Source organism: Cryptomeria japonica, chromosome 8, assembly GCF_030272615.1.
Source record: "Cryptomeria japonica chromosome 8, Sugi_1.0, whole genome shotgun sequence".
Lineage (NCBI taxonomy): Eukaryota > Viridiplantae > Streptophyta > Pinopsida > Cupressales > Cupressaceae > Cryptomeria > Cryptomeria japonica.
Genome location: NC_081412.1, coordinates 319,201,495 through 319,225,890, shown reverse-complemented (window position 1 = coordinate 319,225,890; position 24,396 = coordinate 319,201,495). Strand labels below are relative to the sequence as shown.

Sequence of the window (24,396 nt, the reverse complement as noted above, 5' to 3'; positions counted from 1 at the left end):
TTCCTTGATGAATGTTGGTTCTTAGACACTGCGCTGCTAACCTGCAAATGACATAAGATTTTGAAGTTCGTGATTGTTGAAAATGGAGAATTGATGCTCAATTTATAGAATTTTTGGTGAGATTGATTGAGCGGTGGAACTTAAGTGAGCTAAAAATTTGTTTGATAGTTAAACTGTTGATTGGGAGGTGGAATTGAATATATTGAATTGATGACTAAATAGATTGAATAGATAAATGAGTTAACTGATTGAGAGAAAAACTGATTGAAAGATGAAAAAGAATGATTGGAGGATAATTGAGAAAATGATTTAATTAATCAATTAATCGATATGATCAATTAAATAGATTGAATTGTTAACTAGAGAAGTCTGATTGAAAGCTTTTTGGGAAAAAAACAAATTGGAAGATAGAAATAAATGAATTAATTAATCAATTAATTAAATTGATTAATTTAACATGTGTTGTAGGATATTTTTTTATTGGAAATTCAATTTATTGATTTGCATGCTTTTGAACTTGATTTAGATTTTCAATTTAATCTTTGCATGATATTTTAAATATACTCTAAATTCAATTTGATTATTGAATTCATACAAACTTGATTTAGATTTTCAATTTGAATTAGAAGAATAAATTAATTAATTAAATAATTTAAAGAAATTATTTAATTATTTAGAAATTGAATTTAATTAAATAATAAAGATTATTCAATTAAAGGAATTAAATCACAATTAATTAAATAATTAATATTTAATTAATATTAGAAAAGGGTTAAATGATTAATTGATTATGATAGAACATAAATTGAATAATTAGTAAGGTGATGAAGAAATATGAATTTAGAAGAGTAAGATTAATTAAATTAATTAAAGAATTATTTAACTAATAAAGAAGAAGAATTAGTAAGATGATGAAGAATTTTGAATTCAGAAGAATAAGATTAATTAAATTAATTAAAGAATTAAAGAATTATTTAACTAATAAAGAGGAATAATTAGTAAGTTATTAATGAGACATTTTTAGGTGTCTACAGAGTCGATCCCTTCTACAACCCTTATCCCTTTCCAATCTCCCATCTCCCTTAATTGTTTGATACCTTTTCCCATAGCTTCAAGTATTATTATGAATAAGAAGGGTGAAAGGGGGTCCCCTTCCCTTATTCCCCTTGTAGATGGAAAGAGGCCATGTTCCACACCATTGATTAAAATAGAGAACTTTGGTGCACTGATACAACTTTCTATCCATCTAATCCAATTTGTATTGAATATAACTCGACTTAGCACCTCTAGTAGAAATTTTTTGTCCACCAAATCATAAGGTTTCAGGATGTCTAGTTTCAAAAGCATACAAGCTGATCTTGTCTTCCTTATAGTGTGTTTTACCTCATGAGCGATGAATATTCCTCCCACAATGGATCTTCTTGGGGAGAACCCACTTTGCTCCTTTGATATTTTGTGTTTAAGCATTGTTCTTAGCCTATTAACAACTACCTTATTTGTGATTTTGTATGTCATGTTGCATAAAGATATGGGCCATATGATAGGGGTTCACCTAGTTTGCTCAACACTTCATCTAGTTGGTGTTGCTCAATTCCACCAACTCTCTAGGCCTAATTGCATTTTAGACCTCCAAGTCCTTCTCAATCTCTTCTAGGGCTTGCTTCTTAACCATTCCAAAGTGTTTGCTTCAAGTGTTTTAGCTAGGAACCCTACCAAGTTACAATGCTTCCCATGTGCTCAATTATGGCTTTCTTGGCTTCAACTTGTCAAATTGACCTCCTACTGTTGTGCATGGATGCAGAGGTGTGGAGGTGTCTTCTAACATGTTTTGAATAGCTTTTGGGTCCATTTGAGGTTTTCAATCTTTTCCTTCGTTACCGATTTCACCATTTTGCCTAGAAAAAGGGCTACAAAGAATTAGCCCTATTAGGCCTCCTAAATCCGATTTTCTAGGGCTTGAGAGAAAACGGTCCAAAAGACCCCCCAACAAGTTAGAATTTTCTTCAAAGATACACCTAACCTCAAGTGATTTTTGTGGTTTTGACTCCTTACTCCACCATACAATATGTTAACTCCAAAATGAGGGTTTTGAAGGGTTTCTAGGCCTTCTAGCCAACAGTGACTGGTCAAGTTGGTGTTTGGGCATCAAATTATTTTGTCAAGGCTTATCCTTGCATTGGAAACTATATACCAACTTCATGGGCCCCTCCAAAAGCTTAGATGGTGGTTTGGCATTCACCCCTATACTTTGCACATCTATTTCACCCTGTTTCCACTACCTGGGTTGCTCCTGGACTTGCCTAGAACAAGGTGTCAGTCATATTTAAAATCATCTCCAGAACTTGTCCCTACATATGTACACTGTACAAGTGGTTTCCCTCCATGTACCAACATGAAATGATGGTAGCACGTGTGGAATTCATGGGGCAACCATTTTATATAAAACTGCTATATACAAGCCAAAACTAGCTGTGTGCAAACCAAAATAAGAAAACACTAATGTAAACTATCTACAAAGATTTAAATGGAACTAAAAACTCTGTAACACACCAAAGAAACTCAATCCACTGATGAATTAATGGATTCACTCCATTTGCAATTACAAAATGAACAAAACAAGCCTAAATGCTGCCAACTAATCTGAAAAATGAGTAGTTTCAGATTGTTGAACTTACAAAACCAAGTCTCCAACCTTGGTAACAATGCAAGAGAGGGTTATTATAGCATTTCCCATGTGTGGAGTCTTTCTAGGGCGTTGGACAATCCCTAACTCCATAGCTAATCAAATTAGGACAAAAGTTGTCATGACAACTTTTTGCAACTTTGCACTTTTTCACTTTTTGGCCTTCTCAACCTATGAGGCCTATTCTAAGTCATCACTCATGATTTTTAACACATGTATAAGACTAATTTAACCCTCACTATTGCCTATACCAATTTTTGACACTTTTGACCATCAAGAAGGTCAACTACCTACTCAAACCACTATTTATGCATAAAATGCAAACCTAAGAAGAATGAACTCAACCTAGGCCTACATTGACTCTAAACACTAACTCTTGGACCCTCTTGGAGTCCCTATTCACTAACTGACTTGGCTAGGGTCAGTACAAGCCAAAATTGAGAAATCACTACTAGCCTAAGTCCTAGGTGCTCCTGCACCACCATAACTCATTCATACTTTGTGCCTCTTTTTTCTTAGGTATGAGTGCCAAGAAGGTGTGATTCATTGTGCTCAACGTGACCTTGTTTCAATTCCTTTTACACGACTAGTACATCCTCCCCCACACTGTCCCAAAAATGCTAAAAAAAGCTAGTAAGAAAACCATTTGGCCCTGAAGCTTTGTCTAGATTGAACTGGAAGACTGCACTTCTAGCTTCCTCTCTAGTGATTCTTTATATAAAACCTTATTTCGCTCTTCTGTCATTATTGTTAGAATTGCATTGAGTATCTCCTCCCTCTCCTCCTAGCGTACTTGCATTTCTCTGTTGAGTATGTCTTCAAAGTATTTGTCTGCTTAATTGTTTACTTCTTCTATGGAGTTTTCCATGCTACCATCTTGCCTCCTTATTTTTGTAACTATTTATGTTTTTGTTTGTTATTGTTGTATTGTGGAAGAACTTTGTGTTTCTAACTCCTTTACTTAGCCATGTTTCTCTTGAATTCTACCTCCAATAGCATTCCTCTCTTGCCTGGAGTTCTAAGATCCCTTCCTTGTGTTCTTTTTCTACCTCATATTCTTTCAACCTCATTCCTCTATCAATGATGATTTCATTGAGGTTTGATATTTCTTTCTCCACCCTTTCTTTTTCTGCAAAGATGTTCTCGAATTTCTCCTTAGTTCACTCTATCGATTTATTTTTGACATGTTTGAGTTTCTTGCTTACTCCATATAGCTTTGAATTGTTATCCACATCTATTTTTTTCCATCATTATTCCATCAATGCCTTTAGTGTGGTCTCCCTAAGCCACATGTTTTCAAACTTGAAGGGGTTGCCATGTAGTGGGCTTTTTGGGGAGATCATTAGTTCTACCAGGTAATGAACTAATCCAATGTATGTAATAATCATTGCTTCTTGTACTTCCACATTGATATCCCAAATTCCAAATTTTAGAAACCTATCAGGCCTCTCTGCTATCTTAGCTAATCCTTTCTTCCTGTTCGTCCATGTGTAGGTTCCATTCTTGGTTTTGATATCTAATAGCTGATTGTTGTCAACAGAGGTCTGAAAATCCCTTTAAATATTGGTTATGTTGGTCAATCCCCCTTTTTTTTCTTCATTACTTATAGTGGTATTGAAATCTCCTCTTAGAATAATCTTCTCATTCCTTAGATTTCCCAAGATTCTTGTGAGCTAATCCCAAAGCTTTCTCTTGTCTTGTGTAGAGACAAGCCCATATATATTTATTAGGTAGAAGGAAACATTATTTTGCAACAGTCTATGTACTTTACCACCATCCAATTGTTGTTCTTTTCCATTATTGTCCCTTCTATCTTGAGTGGGTCCCATATTACACCCAACCCACCTAAGCCTCCAATTGCCTTAATAAACAATCCTACCCACTGCCTCCATGCCTTCATCCTTTCTCACTGTTATCCCATTTTGTTTCCTGTAAGAGTACTATATTTTCTCTGACCTGATCTATTTGGCCCTTGATTAAGCGTCGTTTGTTAGGGGCGTTTAAGCCCCTATCATTCCATGTAAATCACCTCATTGCCCCCCTGGGAAGGATGATATCCTTCCCTGATCTTAGTTTCCTTTGGCCAACTACATTCATGGCTATTGCCAATTTAACTTTATTGGATTTGGGTCTTGGTTTACCCTTTTCTTCATATTCAGTTTTTTCAGTTTGGACGTTGTCCACTCCAACATTCTTATCTCCAACATAGTTACCTCTTTGCCTTCTCCTTCTTCATCCTCTTCATACTCTCATTCCTCCTCCTTTGTCACTTCATCCATTATTGGTTGTACAACCTCTTCTTCATTCACCAGTGCAATGTTTGTTGGCTGTTGAGTGGGGTTTAGGCATATCTGATCCAAACCTAGTGTTGTTGTCCTAATCAATTCCTTATGCTATTGTTCTTCACTATCTATAGTAAATAGAGGGGGTTTAACTTGGGTTTGGAAATTTTCCTCCTCTATTTTGATGGCATTGAAAACCGCCCATTCCTATGAACCTACCTTCCTCATTTGTATTGATATGAAAATTTCCCATCTTTAGCTCTAAGGAATTCCATGTCTCTCTTGGGTTCCCCTCATTGTCTAGTCTTGTCTTACCCATGGTCAGAGAGATTGGGTCATTACCAATTGTGCTCCTCTCCTCCTTGTTTCCATGATTTTCCTTACCCACATCCTCCTTGGTGGCCCTTGGATCATAGGATTTACAAACCAGGTCACCGTGCTCCTTGGATTTGCATTTAGGGCATATTGCCACACTATCTTCTCTTTCTACCTTTTGTAGCTAGATGCCCCATTCTATGTGTATCTCAACCTCTCGAAGGATTGGAGATGAGGGCAAGACATTGAGGCACATTCTTGCATAGGTTTCGAATATACTATCTATCATAATGCCATCCATTTGCATGAGGTTACCTATGCTTTGCCTGATTTTCCTTAGGATATCCTCTTCCTAGTATTCTACTGGAAGATTGTATTTTCGAACCCAAATTGGTTTCTCTCTAAACTCTTCCTTCCAAGGATCAAAATCAAGTTTCCACTTTTCCATATAGACTCCAAAACCCTCCATCAAATATGGACCCTGATCTAGCACCCCCACACGCTCATCCTCTAAGGTAAAAATTGCTAGGGAAAAATCATTTGGTAATGCCTAAAGTAGTATATGATGCTCCCATTTGGATATACATTAGTCATGCATTTTTCCATGGTCGATCCAACCCCCACCCCATTTGAGAAACAATCCTACATCCTCGTGTTGTTCTACTGAGTTCTTGACTTGGTCTTTTTCTAAAAAAATAGATATACTCTTAGGAGGATTTAGTTTTTCTTGAGAGGACTCACCTGATTGTTTGCTCAAAGTTATTTGAATTTCATTCGCTTGCATCTTGGGAGCTTTGCCTCTCCAACTTTTACTTGTTTGGCCTCTTGCATTGTTGAAATATTTGATTCACTAACTTTTCTTGAAGAGTCTGCATTCCTTCGCTCCATTTGCCGATGTCATGTCCATACATTGATTCGTTGGAATTAGGGTTTGAATTTCGTAGGCGCCAGATGTTTTGCATTTTTGATTCTTCCTCCAACTTCCTCAAGCAAAGTTCAACTTGGATCTTGTTTTGTCATATTGGCGGAAACCGCCCCAGTTATTTAAGCTACTACCATTACGGGTCCTTTCTACGAAGGGTATTGAAGATCTGGTTTTGTCCACCCAATGACCCTACTTGAAGACCCATTGTAAAATGTGCCTGTAGTCCTCCTAGTATGCACCATGATGATCCATCATGTAGGCCTTCCACCCATTATTTATCTTTGTGCAAATTTTTGGTATCAGTAGCTCGCGATCCATTGCTTCTCCCCAACCTTCTTCGTGCTACCTTCAAATTTCGCCAATGAATTCTGGGTTTCCTTGCTCCTCGTGCCTCTGTTCCTTGCCTCACATTTTCGCTTCCTTGTTCCTCTAGCACCATTTTTTATAAACTAACAAATTATCATAACAAGCTTCTAGATAATTAATTTTTAATTTAAAAATATCAATCTCAACTTTATAAAAATCCTTTTTTTTTTGAAAATAGAATAATAATCACTTTTGATTGATGTGATTGATGCAAAAAATTGATTAATTAGACCAATAGTATTACAATAAGATATAATATATAATTTACCTCACATAAAATTATACTATTTACCTATAAAAAAATATATAAAAACCAAAATAATACAGAACTAAATGGGAAATGGCATGATTTTGCAAATTTCACCTTTAGTATAACGTTGAAGGGATGCTAGTCTCTCTTTTCAAATACGAAACCCTGAGGAGATTGAATAAAAGAAACTGAGAAAAAGAAAGAGAAAGGCGTCGATTGACTTGTTTCAGGTCGGAACGATCGAAGAAAGAAATGTCTAACCAGCTCACAACGGATTCTCCTCTCTCCCGTTGCATAGTTAATGCTTTTATCGATTTTCTAACCATTGGTATTTCCTAATCTCTATATGGTAAAGAAGCTCAAATTGTTAATCACTCTTTTTCGCACAAATTCTGTATATTCGTGGAACTCAATAAATCAGACAGCTCAACAGCTATAATTCATTTCTTCCCTAGGGCTACCCAGAGACACATTGTTGCAGAAGAGATTTAACAATTATATAATGATTTTGTCATGCTCGCATGCTAACAATTATGGGCCTTCTACTATCATGCATATTTCTCAAGACTTTTTTTTTATCCTCTGTATTTTCATTTATGCGCAAATAGTTTCACGTTTGTTGAATCATTCGCTCTGTGTTTTCTTAATGCTACAACTGTATATTTTCATCTCTGATATAACATTAATGTAACATTCAAATTTGCTTCCACTTTGAGATGCCAAGTTTGTGCCGTTTATATATTAGCATTATGATTTTTTTCCTTTTATGCTCTCTCAATTTGAATTTTTGTTGCCTAACTAGGAGGAAATCATTCTTATAGTCAACAATTCGTATTAGCTGCATCCCCACTAAAAAGAATATCAGTTGTTGATGTTATCCTTATAATATTGACTTACCCGTAGTTTTAGGAAAATGCCTAAATTACCGGCGCCCTTGCTTTCCTCGCTCCCCACCCCGCCAATTGGTAATGTTACAAATCATAATTGTCTGTAAGACAGGAGACGAGAATCCCTAATTGAAAAATTTATTAGATATTTTATTGAATGTTAGTAAATTCGTTTGCTGGTTAAATAACGTGCCTTTATTAACGGAGCCTTTCTCTTTGTCCAAAGAGGATTACATTTTAGCCCAACAAATGAGCCCTCATACCAGAAAGAGGAAAGCATTTATAATGATTAACAAAATGATGGAATTGGGCATAAACATAGATAAGCCGGTTGTCATATTCAATAACAGAGGAGCAGATTGTTCTTACTATTCGATCGTCGTTAAGGCCATACATAGATAAAAAACACGAACCATTTTATATAGTTTAAACTGAAATCAAATAGATTGCCATAAGTTTTAAAATAAAGTTTATTTTCTTGATTTGGTGAATCCTCATTCTTTTGCGTCAATCTTTGGCTCAGATTCCATTACCAAGAGGCATCTGTTCAGTCAAAGTTACTCAGTGCTTGCACCCGTTGACGTCTGTTGTAGCACACCACACCCTATTTGTTGGATCGTGATATTGTATGCAATTCCTACACTTTATCACGTCTCTTGGTGTTTGGACCTGGGCTCTTCTTTGGAGGCCGATTGCTTTTGCCATTTGAGCTCCTCCCACTCAACCATTTAAAGAGATTATTTTACAAGATAAAGTTAATTGAATTCAACTAAGTGGCTCCGGTAATTATACTTATTCAACTTGGCTCCAATGGTGGTTATTAGCAGTTGAGGCTGGCCACTCTACTTGTTCTTTTTCATGATGGTTGGCCTTAATTTCTTGAAAGTTGATTACGAAATAATAGATACATCCAATTCCATAAGTTTTTTTTTGTTGCCAACATCTTCCTTGATTTTATCTTTCAATTGTTGCTCCTTGATGAAAATATTTTAAAAGTTATTGTTTTCAAAGTCACAAGATTTGCAGTCCTTATCAGTTATAGGAGCTTGGGTAAGGCACTCTGACATCAAAGCACTATATTTTCTAATTATTAGAGGTTTACCAGGTCCCAAAATCCAGTTTTACCACTAAAGCTAACAAGTATTTCCACTAAAAAAAGCAAACCTACACCATATAGAATACTAAATAGGTCGGCATCAAGCCAGCCCATGGGAGCAGGCAAATTACAGCGGCCCATCAGCTAGCTTCTTGTCCAAGAGTCTATGGAAGGGATGGCAAATTAGTCCATTCCAAAAAAAAAATACAATTACTGATATTTTTAGTCCTTAATGTCCATCATTTCTATAGACTTCTTTGATGCATCAGAGCAGCAAAATCCCTGTTAGCCGTACTTTATTTGCATACAAAGACCAATGGCTAAGCACTTAGACTTACAGTGTACTAGCATATCTCTATGTCTCACTTGAAGTGCATTGAGTCCAATATTATAATTCCCAGTTGAGTCAGTGGAAAATTCTGCAGATTAGCTAGTAATGCAACACGATCATAGTATGTATAATGGAAAACAAACATGCAAATCAAAGCCACTTTCAAATGGGGAAGGATTTTGCTGATAGTACGTATGCCATTTCTATTCAGAAAAAAAAGGGGAAAATGTGTAGAGGTTTAAAAGAGAATCTATGTATCCCTCTCCTACTCTCGAAAAATTAAAAAAAGCTGTCAATGAGGCCTCACATAGATGCTGAGAAATGTCCAATTTGTATGGTGTGTGGCCCATGTGGATGAGATGCCATAAGTTTTCAAACTGGTATGGTTCCAGTTGTTTTGTTGTTACATGTGGTGGAGACACTGCGATGAATCAAATGTGTATGGTGCTAGTTGTATGATCATATTTTGCGTTGCAAAGGCTACTAGGTCATGCATAACATGTCGATGTTGTTGTTCCACATGTCATATATATGGTCCAACTAGGCATTGATATGTGCAGCCAGTACCACATTATGTACATAGGCAGTACTGTACAGTTGCTTGCAATTATAGTAGGTAGTATTGTGTGCATAGTGTTGCATGTGGGTGTGTGAGCATTGAGTTGTGTGTTGAGCGGTGTCGAGTGTGTTGATGAAGTAGGCTGCACCTTGATATTCATCCCCACTTAAGGAGCAATTGTTTCCATTGCATCAATTGTGAGCTGAGAAAACTGCACAGGGCTGTTAAAGAGTATCATTTGGTTTGATTTGCGTTCTTTTTGGTCTTGACTACTTGAAAAAGTTGATCGGTGCCTTAGTGAGTATGAGTGCTATTGGTGTTGACAATGTCATCTCTTGTAGCTGGATATGCATGCATTGGGTCGAGTTCCATAGGATGTTGGATAGTTGCAGTCTGTTATAGAGGGGTAAAACTTGGCTTAAGGAGTTCCTTTTTGAATTCTAGGTGCAAGCCTAATTATTGTGGGAGATTGCAAACAAAGGCATTCTCATTAGTTGTGTGGAGAATGGTGTAAGGACCATAGCTCAGAGGTTTCATCTTTTGATGTGGACCCTTGAAGTGCTTCTTTTGAAGATGCAACCAAAATTTGTCAGCAATCTGAAATGTGTGAGGTGTGCTGTGCATGTCACGGTGCTTTTTGTACTTATTTTGCTAGCACGTGAATATCTGTTGAATCTATTGGTGCACATGTTCAATGTGCTATAGAAACTTTTGCTCCTTGTTGTCTTGCTCTTGTGCCTGTGACTTTGATGTGGATGGTGCATGCTAAGATATGTCAAGAGGGGCTACTGGCTAAACCAAAGACACTTCTAGAATTACTATGCCCTATAGAGCTGTGAAGATCTATGTTGCAGGCATATTGAATGTATAGGAAGTTATCATCCCATATGCGTGGTTGCACACAATTGTAGATGTGTAGTATATTGTAGATGGAAGGTTGTATATTGATCCAATTGTGTATCTAACAATGGTCCATAGTGTTTGTTAGTAGTGATCGACAAATTGTGGGTTGCAGTTAGAAACGATGCGTTTTTGTAATGTCCCCTACTAGGATTTGGCCTATTTTAACCATAATTAATCCATCTCAACATACTTATGATTTAAACTAAATTGATTAGGAGACCAAACTATCTTAACATGAATCCAAACAGGGATAACAGAGAAAAATAAGCTTCTTTCTGATATTAACTTAAGGATTCTATCTGATTTATATTCTAATATTTATTATTAATATGCATAATTATATCTTTATATATTTTTTATACGTTCTTTATTCTCAGATATTATATTACTGCAGATTCTCAGAATAACTTTATTCTCAAATATTTATTCCCAGATTATTATTCTCAGATATTTATTCTCAGATACTTATTCTCAGATATATATATTCTCAGATATTTATTCTCAGATTATGATATATATATATATATATATATATATATATATATATTATTTGTTATATATTAATATATTATTATTATTAACTATATTTATATCACTATCAAATTCTGCATAAGAACATTATCGGGCTTCATATATTAAGCAGTCATACTGAGCACATCATCTTGCATACCACCAAGAACAAGTACGAAACTGCCTGTAACTTAATAACATTTCTCTTCTGATATGAACCATCTTCCCCCATGGCTATCTTATAGCTTACCAATGAAAGGGGTTGCATCTCTTCTTATCGATGAGATACACCTCCTTGTTCGGGACTCCTTAACACTATGAATCACATCACTTTGTAGTAATTAATTAGTTATTGGCAACTCCATTTAGGATTCAAATCGCACCCATAAACTAATTGTCCTCCTTACGTCATCATTATGTGTCTTAATTTAATCACTTTTCTTTCCTATTCTTTCATACAATGATGAATGTAGAAAATGAGTTTCATGACGGCAGTTGCCTCCATCGATATAATTGGTTCCCCAATGGTGATCGATTGCCTATTCATAATGGAAATAATCTGTAGGTTGTTAATCGGTAATCTATTGATATAGTTTGTAGCATCTTCCTTTATTGGATATCGATGAGGATTGATTGTTCTGTCTATTCAATAGTGATGGACCATTGCTATGTCCTGCTATGGTTATCTTTATGGGATCGCCAATTGCTACTCACCATCATCGTCAGTTATGTATGAAGCAGATCGATATTTATGTTGTGTATCGATCTTCTCCAATCTTTGAGATGCAGTTACGGATATGTAGATTATGTTTATAATATTAATTTATTTTTCATTTGAATATCTCATGAATATTACTAGTAATAATAATATTTAATAAATAAATTTCTAATAATCATTCATTGGAAATTATTATAATAATTACTTTATTCAGGATATATACAATGACCAAGGAAGGGACATGACAGTTTTGACAAGCTAAAGTGGACCCAAACATGGGCAAAGAAAAGGCATGTGACGTTTGGCACAGTGAGACTTTTCTTGCACGCAATCATGATGGTTGTCTTGGTGAATTTGTCTACCATAATGAATTGAACATCATGTTGGCACTTGGTTGAAGGTAATTTGTTCAAGAAATTGATGTTGATGGATTTCCAATGCCACATTGGAACCAAGAGAAGGATGTCAAACCCAAGCTTCCTATTTATAAGCTTGGTGACGTTGCTAGGAATGTAGGATTTGATGTGTTGCTCAATGCTTGTGTGCATGTGAGGCTAGTAGAAGTGTTGCCACTGTTTTGGTAACTTCTAAGTGTGTAGTTGTCCCGGTGTAATGTGCCTCCCAAATGAGCTTTTGGCATGGCTCATTGTTTAGAACATAGAGATGTCCAAGCTTGTAGAGAAGCTTGTTGAACATACATAATCTGCTAACATGTTTTCCTTGTGAGACCTTGCTGTAGGTTTGAGCAAAGTTTGTGTGTACTAGGTAGAGGGATTCCCATTTAGAAAAGTTGTGATTGCATGAGTTCGACACTATGATGAGCATGTGAAGTTGGGGTTAGCTGAGGCTGTAATGTCCCCAAATTATAATAACCCAAATTTTGCCCTAATTGAAGTGGGGTAGGGGTTAGAGATACCGTACGACTTTGATTGAAACCCTGCAAGTAAGTTAGGAAATACACAATCATAATTCATTAAATAGATCTATTAATCAGGGAACACCAATCATACATATATAAAGCATGGTCCTAATTACAAGATTAAATTACGTTTGAGAGAGTTCAATCGTAGAAGGGTATAAAGCATAGTCCTAATTACTAGATTAAATTATGTCTGAGAGAGTTCAATCATAGAAGGGCATAGAATAGTATGACTAGATAGGGTGCCCTGGAGACCCTCTACCCCAGGCCCAAAGGCGGATCTTATCCCCCCTTGGCTTCATGTGGCCTGTGCCATCCATATGAGGTGGAATACCTAGTGAGGTATCCTAAAACCGTTCCTCTTAATCTTCTCACCCCTATTCTACGTCTCATGATTAATGCATCCATTTGCCATGATAGAGAGCATGAGGGCCATCACAATAGGGTGCCCTGAAAGTCTATCCTTCATAGGCCCAAAGGCAGTACCCTCTATACCCCTTTGGTCTCATGGGACTCCTCGGTCTTATACCATGAGTTGGTATACCTAGAAGATAACCCCAACACCGTTCCCCTACTTGTAATTCTCTCCCTCTATCATGGCTGGAAAATATTCAGAATATATTTATTATGACATAAATGAATAATCATATCAGCAGTATATTGTTAATCATGAATATGCAGAAATAGGTATATAGATATTGATATGCAGAAATAGATATATAAACATTGTTACAGCACTTAATGTGTTTGCACAGAAAATCCATACCACACTGCAATAATCAGATGGAATGCGTGGGTATTAGTATCTTAAGGAATATCAGATGTGAATGCCTTCGATGATTGATCACTTTCCCAACTATCTTGTTCTTATATTTCCCTTATGTCCTTTTATGAAGGGATGCATTCCTTAGGACATATCTCCACCAAGAGAAGCGATCATCTTAGGGACATTACTTTTCATTAACTTAACTCTAAATAAACCAATCACACCTCTTATATACATTGCTGTTTTTTTAATGTTTGCAAATATTAATTATTTAGCATATTAACCACCAATTGATGTCAATAGAGCCTTAACCAAGCACTGACTTACAGGATGCACAATGTTTAATAACATAAGTCACTACTTCCAAATCACAGCTCTTGTATTCATTAATCCCCTTCGAATATCACTGCTTGTAAGTCTTCCTAAATCTGGCGTAGCATTATTATATTTGATGCAAGTTCAAGGGAACAAAACTTGACACATTCCTGACATCCTCTGTGGGTTGTCTTCTGATGACATGTTTTTATAATCATATCCACTTAAGGAGAAAGGAAATTGGTTCTCATTGAATATTTAATTGGTGGACAATTTCTGACAGGCTGAAGGTGGGTCTTGTTGAAGTGTTTTTTAGGCACATGCGAACACAGATTAAAATACCCAAAAGTATCTTATCCTCTCTTGAACAAAGTTACTCAAATGCTGAAGATTAGCTTAAGGATCACTTGAGATAACTCCAAGGTTCTTGTATGTCAGGTTTTGACTTGTGGATAAGCACGAGTGGTCATTGTGATTATGCTGGAATCACAATGGGACTTACGTTGAATTGTTGAGTGCTTAAATCACTGGAACTTGATCATCTGACGTTGCAATCTTGTGATGCTTTTTATCCTAAACTATCTTGTGTTGAAAAAAGGACAAAAAGAAAAGGGTTTAGGAAGTCTATTCTAATCCTAAGAATGCAAGAGAATGGGTGAATGATTCAATGGAATCTTATTGGGCGAGGTCTCACCATCAACTTGAACAATTTGACACAAGCTCAGTGCAATCTTCTAAGGGATAATTCAAAGATGTTCAAATCATTACCATCAAACATTGATCACCATTCAAGTTAATGCATAAACAATGGATGTATAGCGATTTGAAGTTAAGCTCATATCATTCCAGTTGACCACACAAGGCACACTTACAATCAGCAAGAGGCTAGTAGTATGGACTAAACGGATTCTACATAAACGCATTCAACAAATTCTTCCATTCAATCTAATCAACATGAAAGTAAATTGAGAAGTAAAGACCATGCAAGTTGTTGAAGTAACAAATCAAATTCACCATAACTTCAATGAAATCAATTGCCCTTTACAACAAGGTTTGGCAACAATCTTTGCCTTCTCCTAATCTAACTTCTATTTTGATTGCTATTCACTATTCTATTCTTCTATTCTATTACTATTCTCTTACTATTATTAACCTTTACAAATGAAGAGCTTGAGCCTTTTATAACGCTCTCAATACAATTCAATGGCACAGATCAATTTGAGATCAATGGCCAAGATTTTACAACGAAACCCTAATTAGGGTTTACTACAACAAACTCCTTTCTGGCCAATGAAATAATTACAACACTTTGACACGACCAATAGATAATAGGGGTAGGTGCTTCGAAGTTTGTGCCATCATGGACGAGTCAGGTACATTGCATCTAGACATGTTGATGTGGAACTTCTTTGATTGGTGGAGGTAGTGACTGGGATGCCATTTCAATTTGCTCTCGTACTTGGTAGATTATCATGAAGGGATGTCGAGAGATATCTCTTGATACTCAACATTTCAAGTTCTCTCAAAGTAGTGGTGATGGGAAGCATTGATGTAGCTGAGTCATTCCTCCATCCTCGCCTGCTTGCCTTGGGGTGATTGTATGATTTCTCCTTTGCACTCCTTTGATCTCTTCATGTCTCCATGGTGCGATGAGACTTCGCACTCCTTTGATCTCTTCATGTCTCCATGGTGCGGTGAGAGTTGAGATTCCTCTTGGGCATTCTCATGCTTGTAAATGAAGTTTTCCCCTTTGCATGGTGGTGTAGATCTTACAATCTTCCTCCTTTTGCTTTGCAATCACCATCCTTGATGTTTTCGTATTTGCTGATGAAGTTTTCCTCGAGGACATCTTCTTGACCTTGACATTGAAATTTCCTCCTTACGACACTTGTTTTGATCCTCCTCCAACGTGATCCCCTCGATTTCTTTCTTCATCTCCTGCAAAACAAACAAATGAGCATCAAACACACATGACATATAGCCTCTATAATCTCTTAATTGGATATGATTTTAGATTTTATGTGATTTGCAGGTTTGATAAGAGGAGGTCGCTCCCAAGGGTGGGTAATGGAAGTTGGAGCAAATTCACTCATGATGAGAAGCAAAGGAGGCTTAGCATCATTTCATCACTTCTCTACCAATTGATCTCTTAAGATTTAGTTTTCATGTGCAGAATTGATCATATCACCTTCATTGAATGCATTGAGATTGACTTCGCTCCAAGATAGAGGCAAGAGAAGAGGATTTCGCTCTTAATAAGGGGCAATAGAAGTTCTCTCAAACCTAGTCCAATTATGTCCTTCATCACTTCAGGTTTGAATACTTTGTCATTCATGCAAGTGGAGGCGTCAAATTAACTTGGAAGAGGGCTCTATAAGCAATTTCGCTCCTAATCTTGGGCACATGAAGTAAATTTCGCTCCAACTAGGGAGCACTTGAAGTGGAAATCTGCTCCAAAAGTGGGGCACTCGAAGTGGTTTTCCAAAACAAAGTTTCTCTCACTAATGACAATTCAGATGCACTAAATCACACTCATTCGAGGCTTTAGGGGTAAATTCGCTCCAAAGAAGGAGCATTTGAAGTGAAATTCGCTCCAAAAATGATGCACTTGAAGTTTGCTCCAAAAGTGATGCACTTGAAGTTCGCATCCAAAAGTGATGCACTTGAAGTACTCTCCAAAAGTGATGCACTTGAAGTCTGCTCCAAAATTGATGCACTTGAAGTTCTCTTTGACTTGCGATTTTAACTCTTTCTCACTCATTTTTCTTTGCATCATCAACTCAAACCTTAGGTCTTTCAACCGTTCATTCATGAAGACATGTCAAATTGATCTCATGGAAGGACTAAAAAGGAATTTCACTCCTATCAAAGGGCACTTGAAGTGAAATTCGCTCCTAAAGAGGAGCACTTGAATTGAAATTTCAAGTGGACACTTAACTCACCTTTGCCCACTTATACTCACTTATATGTCAAATCATGCCCAATGCGAGGTCTTAGGAGTGATTTCGCTTTGAGACTTGAGCACATGAAGTAGAATTCGCTCCTATTGGGGAGCACCTGAAGTGGATTGAAACTCTGACACTTAGCGTTTTCTTGTTTACGCTCCTTCATTCCATCCATTCGAGTGTTTCAAACTAGGCTCATGGTGCATTCTAGGAACAATTTCGCTCTCAATTAAGAGCAATTGAAGTGAATTTCGCTCCAAAAGAGGAGCATTTGAAGTAACCTTTACTAGCAATCTCTCTTCACTCCTTTAGTTGTATTTGTGATAAGCTTCACTTCTTCTATGATCAAAATGTTGTTAAAGGCTTATAAACTCACTCATTTCCCTCAAATGTTGCTCAAGAAGTCCACATCGCTCCCAACTATGGGCAATGGAAGCAGATTTTGCTCCAACTAGGGATCTTTTTAAAGTTGCCTACATACTTGACCTAATTCAAGGTTATTGATTTTGCATCGCATTCCTTGCTCGAATTGAGACATTGCACAATGATTAGAGGCATCTTGAGTGACTTGGAGAGATTGGAAAGGATTTCGCTCCTAATGAGGAGCAGTAGAAGCAAAATTCGCTCCTACTAGGGAGCAATTGAAATTTTTATATACTTAGTCAAAATTCTGCTCCTGGAGATCACGTTTCACTTGGAATGCATATATGTCACTTGATGGTGAAAGAAGCACTTGTATTGTTGATTGGGCTTGATCTTGAAGAGTCCCTCCATCAAAGCTCTTTCTCTTTATGTTCAATTTGACCTCATTTCACCCCCAAAAGAAGAGCTATTCTCCTGACTCTCGGCCTCTCGACCAACTATGCCTCTTCAACGCAAAGGCTAATAGCAAAGGATTTTAACACTATCCTAGAAAGCAAAAAAAAAAGTGGGGGTCCCCATTTGCAATGGGGTGATGTGTGAATACCTCACAACAGGTCCCAAAGTTTATTAACAAGTTTTACTAAGGCCCTTTTATTCTTATTTTGATGTGGCATTATAGAGGCAGTCAACTGCCATATTGTCTTTGCCCTTCTTGTGCTTGATCACCAAATGGAACTGTTGTAAATAAGTCATCCATTTTATGTGGCACATGTTTTTTAGTTTTCCTATAGAGTGCAAGAACAAGAGTGGCTTATGATTAGATTGAATGTTTGTCTCCTTAATGAGGATGTAGTGGCACTAAAGGTTTCAGAATGCTATGTGACTGAACGTGCATGTTGTGTGAGTATGGGATTGAGTGCATAGTTAGATGCATTGGTCTATATTTCAACGGTGTGCACAATGTGAGACATTGCAAGAATAGGTGTTGTATAGAGGCATTACTTGAGTTCCTTGAAAGCATGTTGTGTAGGAGTCCACGAGAGTGGTGTCTTGGTGTACATGATTGATTGAGAAGATCACATGATGTGAGAGAAGCCAAGTATGAACTTTTGGTAGAAGTTGGCAAGTTTGAAGTTGCACAAGTTAGTGAGATTCTGCAATGTTGGCCAATCTTGAATTGCTTTGCTTTTGCCAAGGCTGTCATGTATGCAAGACTGGTTGATGATGTAGCCCACATATTAGATCTAAGTTTGTTAAAAGTGCATTTGCCAAGGTTGGCTTGTAGTTTGTGTTGGCCAATGTATCTAGTACACATAAACTTGCTGCACGTGCTCTTTCCAAGTCCTATTGTTGATGAGGATTTCATCCAAGTAGACACTGACAAAGGAGTTAGTGAATGGTTGGAGTATTGAAAGATACCCACTTGTGCACAAGGAAGAATTTAAACAAAATTCAAGTATTATCAAGGGAATGATATTTTATAAAATCAGAACTCAACAATCACTCAGGTAACAACAACGAATAATTCACAATTGAATCTCATAACATATTTCGACACCAAAAACACTGGTATATAATAATCAGGAAAAATGGAAGCAAACAAGTCTTATCTTTCAAGTCGACCATCTTAGCATACAGTTCATATATTAAAATTGAAAGTTTGACATATTGTTCCTTCTGCAAGTTACATTGCCAGGTATCTTGTGCTTCTCTTGCTTGAATGTTGAAGATTAGCCTTAATTGGATCATGACCCTATCATTCTATTATCAATGGTGATGCTCCTAGTTTATGCTCGAATTGTATTATTCTCCTTTATGATGTCTGAAACTCAATCATTCTAGACCTCGCTTGATTGTTGTAATTTCTGGCTTTGCCCCGTTGAAGACAAAGGGGAAGTTAGGTAACCATGTCCCGTTGGTTGAAAATTTTGCAAACTCTAGAAGTTTACAAAATTGTAGCTTCAAGAGCAATGTGTGAGATTAAATCTCTCCTTCTTTCTTAGGGAAGGCTCCCCCTTTAACTTACTACTCTATTTATCTGGAATAAAATATAACTTTTGATTTCTAATCTAACTTGGGTGGTACAACATCCTATTCTCTTTTTTTAGAATAGATGTTATTCTCTCTTTCTTCAGGAAAGAATTTACAATATAGAGCAGTAATAATTCTTACACTTTCAATGTTACAAATTAACCCAAAATGTAGGAATGATCAAATACAAATAAGTAAAGAAGCAAAGTTTCCATGAAGGCACAAAGTCCCCTGTTGCTTCTCTGGGACGGGAAAATAGTGTTCAAGCTCAAAGTCTTGTTTCTAACATTCTTCACCAATGGAGTCTTCATATTGTCGCAAGGTAGCTTGTATTTCACAGTCATATGGTCTGTATTTGCCGAATCTGGCATCTTTCCAAATCAGAAGATCACGACTTGTCTCATACCCTTGTGTAATGTACTCTAACATCCTCAATCATCTCTTCCTTATCTAATGCATGTTCTCTATCAAGTGCTGATCCAATATGCGACTCCCAATGTAATTCGCATGCCTCAAGGTTAGATTGATTCTTGTGCATGCTTGAACATGTATTGGGCGATGTGCGTTCATAAAACTTTTTCTTTGAGCTGCTTTATTGACAATTGCCTTGAGGGTAAGGGCAGTGTCATGTCCCCTCCTGGATTGTTATATATATACGGAGAGAAAGAGAGAGACCCTAAATGAAGAAATTATTATTATTAGTTAATATAATAATTACCAATGAATGATTATTTAAAATTCATTAATTAAATATTATTTATGAACATGATTTGAATATTATATATTATCAACATAATTTATATATTCAATAATAAATAATAATACAATTAAAATACAAAAGAAGAAAATAATATTTACTGATTATTAATTGATAGATTATTAATTTACAAATAATAATAAACCATAAAATAATTAAATAATATTTACTGATTGTTAATTTACAAATTAATAATAAGCCATTATTAACTTACACCGATTAACAAATATTATAAGCTTTAGCGCTCTTTGTAAAACGCGACTGGGGGGGGTGGGGGAATAATGATTGGTAATGAATATTGGGAAGCGGTGACTTTTCAAGGAGTCACCGCCATTCCCAAATCCATTCTAATGGACACAACTCCCCACTAAGGACGTGGAGGGAATAAAGGGAAGGTTCGGGAAAGATAGAAGAGGAAAAAAAAGAGAGGAAGGGAAAAGAAGATAGGAAGAGACCACGTAAGCTGCCTCAGCCACGTCTGCATTCTATTCAACCCAATAGTGGTAATAAGTAGTCAAAGGGAACTCAAACAAAGGCGCTGACCAGACTGAACACATACAGATCAGCCACAAGAAGAGTTTATATGGAAATGAACAGCAGATTGGACTGAAAATTGTGAGAAGATTATCTACAAGTGTGTATGGTGTACGGAGTTTGAAAAGAAAGACAGATCAAAGATATACACCAATTTTGTGTATAATAAAAGAAGATTTTTGTGTGAGAGTGGTGTACGTGTAGAGTGAATAGAGAGATCTTTATTAGAATATCTTTCAGTTTTAAGGGGGAGGATAAGAAGGCTGCTACATGGTTAAGGAGAAAGGTCTGAACGCTACAACAGCAGGTTACGCACAGGTAAGTCATGTAGGAATATTTTATTATATGTGTTAATAAATATAAATAATGAACATGTTATTACATATATTAATGAATATAATGCATATTTAATATAGATGTTAATGAATATAATTAAGGCATATTTAATATATATGTTAATGAATGAATATTTTAATATATATGTTAATGAATATAATTAAGGCATATTTAATATATATGTTAATGAATGAATATTTTAATATATATGTTAATGAATATAATTAAGGCATATTTAATATATACGTTAATGAATATAAGCAATGAATATTTCGGAATATACGTTAATAAATAAATATGAATATATGTTAATGAATAGTTTTCTGAATATATGTTATGGAATACTAAGAATATGTAAATGTAGATTATGGAATGGAAAATAGTAATGAATTGTTAAATGTAATATAAATGTGATGGAGGCTATAGGGAGGAAAATCCCTTAGCCTAATGGAGGGATTATGATAATCCTTGGAAGGTAGTATATATTGAAGATCTATATGCATATATATGACTTGGTTGATTAAGTTCATCCAAGAAGAGACGGATCTGGCCGGTTCCCTTTGATGGACTTGGATGATGAGATGCATCATCCAAGGCAAGGAATTGACATATGGTCTTCCTTGGATGGCTTGGGTGTAAGAAATTACACCCAAGACAGGAATCGAATTAACCTTCGATTTCCTGGATGGCTAGGGTGTAAGAAGTTACATCCAAGACAAGAATCGAATTAACCATTTGATTTCCTGGATGGCTTGGGTGTAAGAAATTACATCTAAGACAGGAATCGAATTCACCTTCGATTTCTTGGATCGCTTGGAACCAAGATGGGTTCCAAGAAGGCGAGCTTCACAGCCGCCTAAGGACATATCTCCGTATGGCTCTTCACTCGTCTCATTCATATCAGTCTCTCCATCTAGCTTGTCTTTAAGACAATACCCCATACTACCTTGATTTTGACAATCCTTTGATTCATCATACTTAGAACCTATGTCTTTAATAAAATCCTTAAGCCTTTTAACTTTTATGTCTCCACAATCAACAACTCCCTCTTGACTAGACACATTTTGACCTTCTTTTGATTCAGATTGAGATTCTGATTTGGACTTCATTTCTTCTTCCCTTTTTCTTATCCAGTACTTGTCAAAAGATTCAGTGGCTTTGACAACCTCAGGTTCACCTGAGTACTCGTCAAAAACTCCGATAATCTCCTCATTCATGGGTATAGTCTTCTTTGTCAAACTTAGATATTCTTGGAATGTTAGAAGATCCTTATACTTTGATATCTTTAATACCATCTGGCAATTTTAGAGGCCGCAATTTCATTGTCCTTTTCTTCCATTTCAGTGATCATCCTTAGTACCCCACAAGTTGGCAGAATTTTGGCTCTGATACCACTGAAAGATACCCACTTGTGCACAAGGAAGAATTTAAACAAAATTCACTAGTATTATCAAGGGAATGACATTTTATAAAATCAGAACTAAACAATCACTTAGGTAACAACAACAAATAATTCACAATTGAATCTCAAGACATATTTGGACATTGAAAACACCAGTATATATTAATTAGGAAAAACAGAAGCAAACAAGTCTTATCTTTCAAATCGACCATCTTAGCATATAGTTCATGTATTAAAATTGAAAGTTTGACACACCTATTCCTTTTGCGAGTTACATTGCCAGGTATTCTGTGCTGCTCTTGCCTGAATGTTGAAGACTGGCCTTAATCGGATTAGGAGCCTTTATTCCCAATATGCAAGCATTCTAATATCAATGGTGATGCTCCTAAATTATCTCAAACTATATTATTCTCCTTTGTGATGTTGAAAACTCAATCATTCTACTGTTGGTTGAAAATTTTGTACACCTGGGAAGATGTGCAAAATTGTGATTTCAGCCACAGTGTGTGAGTATAAAACTCTCCTAATTTAGGGAAGGCTCCCCCTTTACTACTACTAACACTAATCTAATTTGGGTCGGATAACATCTTATTCTCTTTCTTTAGAACAAATGATATTCTTTCTCTTATTTCAGAAAAGAACTTACAACAGCAACGGTAAATATAGAAATGAAACTTTTTGTAGGGTTTTTAGAACATAAAGGGAAGCAAAGTGTCCATGAAAGCACAAAGACCTCCATCACTTCCCCGGGACAAGAAAATAGAAATAAAAGCACAAAAGTCTTCAACACTTCTGCTGTCCTGTCAACCTTCTCAAAATGATAAGAGTGTACAACACACAACAACTCAAAGCCTGTCTATATGATGCACTTCACTTTACAAGCACAAATCTTAAAAATAAAAGCAACACAAAGTCTACAAGCTATCTCCTTACTTGAGCTTTCTACACTAGCTTCAAACGTGATAAACAACTCAAAGTCTGCAAGACCAAGCCTGAAAACCAAACCTATGACACTAAATACAATTAGCAGCTCAAAGTCTGCAAGATTGAATTTAAATCCCTCTTGAACAATAGAACAAAAATCACAATCAATTCCAGAAAATGTCGTCACATAACTACTTGGCACAAAGTCTCAACACAACTTGCCTCTTTTATTGAAAGCAATTTGATTTACATCTAAGCTCAAAGTCTTAGAGTGCACATACAAACTGGCAGAATTTTGTTGCATTGCCAAAAGATCCCAATTACAAAGGCACCCTCGTGTATATATAGGAGAGGGGCTGAGAGCAAAATGTGGGACAAGTCTAACCAAGACTTTTTCCACAACTAACTAACTAACTATGACTTATTCAAATTACAATCCTATTGTCTTTCAACTTGTAATTTGTTTACATTCAATTACAGGTTACAAGAATGCAAGTGATATGATCTCCTGCAATTACAATTTCTGACGTTACATGTAATTTGTCAAAATGAAATTACAAATGCATAATTGAAACTAAGTGTCTAGAGACACGGCTCTATTTGTATCATCCTCTGTTTGATCTTCATGCTATTATAAGACAGTGTGATTGAAGTACTGGGGTCTGGGAATGGCATCTTGAACTGGAATAAGAACTTGCACCCTTGATAGTTTTTGTGTCCTTGGCCAGCAAACTTCAATCTTATCACATGCTTGGGGTAGTACCATTTCTTCAGGAGGGAAATGCTTCTCTTCGTTGTGTTCTTTCTCCATTCTTGATTCACTTTGTCACTGGATGTCTTCTGATTTACAGGTGACTTCATGAGGATTATTGACCCTTGGGCTGCCCCATGAATTACTGTTGTATCTCTTCTTCTTTTGTTCACTAATGAAGAACCCATAACACCTTATTCAGGATGAAATTGTTATAAAATAATGCCCATGCCTTGATTTGTTGGTTTGATAGATTGTGTGTGCAAACAAGACTGACAAGGGAAGGGATAAATTGATGCAAAAATGGGCTCACAAGTGAATTTCGGGTTTTGAGGACTGCATTACATGTGTGGAAAAACAAGAGCATTGACTTGCAATTGTGGAGAACGAACATGCAACTTCACATGTGTAATGGGAAAATACAAGTTTGCACTTGTAATTGGATCTTAGAGACTCATTTTTAAGTGTTTTTGAGTGCATTTTGGACCAATTTCGGGTTTTGAGGGGTGGAATGCGAGTGCAATGTAG

General features: G+C 36.3%; 1 protein-coding gene across 2 annotated transcripts in view; it reads left to right on the top strand.

Moving 5' to 3' along the window:
- The first annotated feature begins 6,907 nt into the window (after positions 1–6,907).
- LOC131061499 (uncharacterized) overlaps positions 6,908–24,396 on the top strand; it is a 167,759-nt gene continuing 150,270 nt past the window's right edge. For both annotated transcript variants that reach the window (XM_057995208.1, XM_057995207.1), the window contains exon 1: positions 6,908–7,149. In XM_057995208.1, coding sequence (XP_057851191.1) covers positions 7,074–7,149 — 76 coding nt within the window. In that variant the 5' untranslated portion in view covers positions 6,908–7,073. The remainder of the gene's footprint in view (positions 7,150–24,396) is intronic.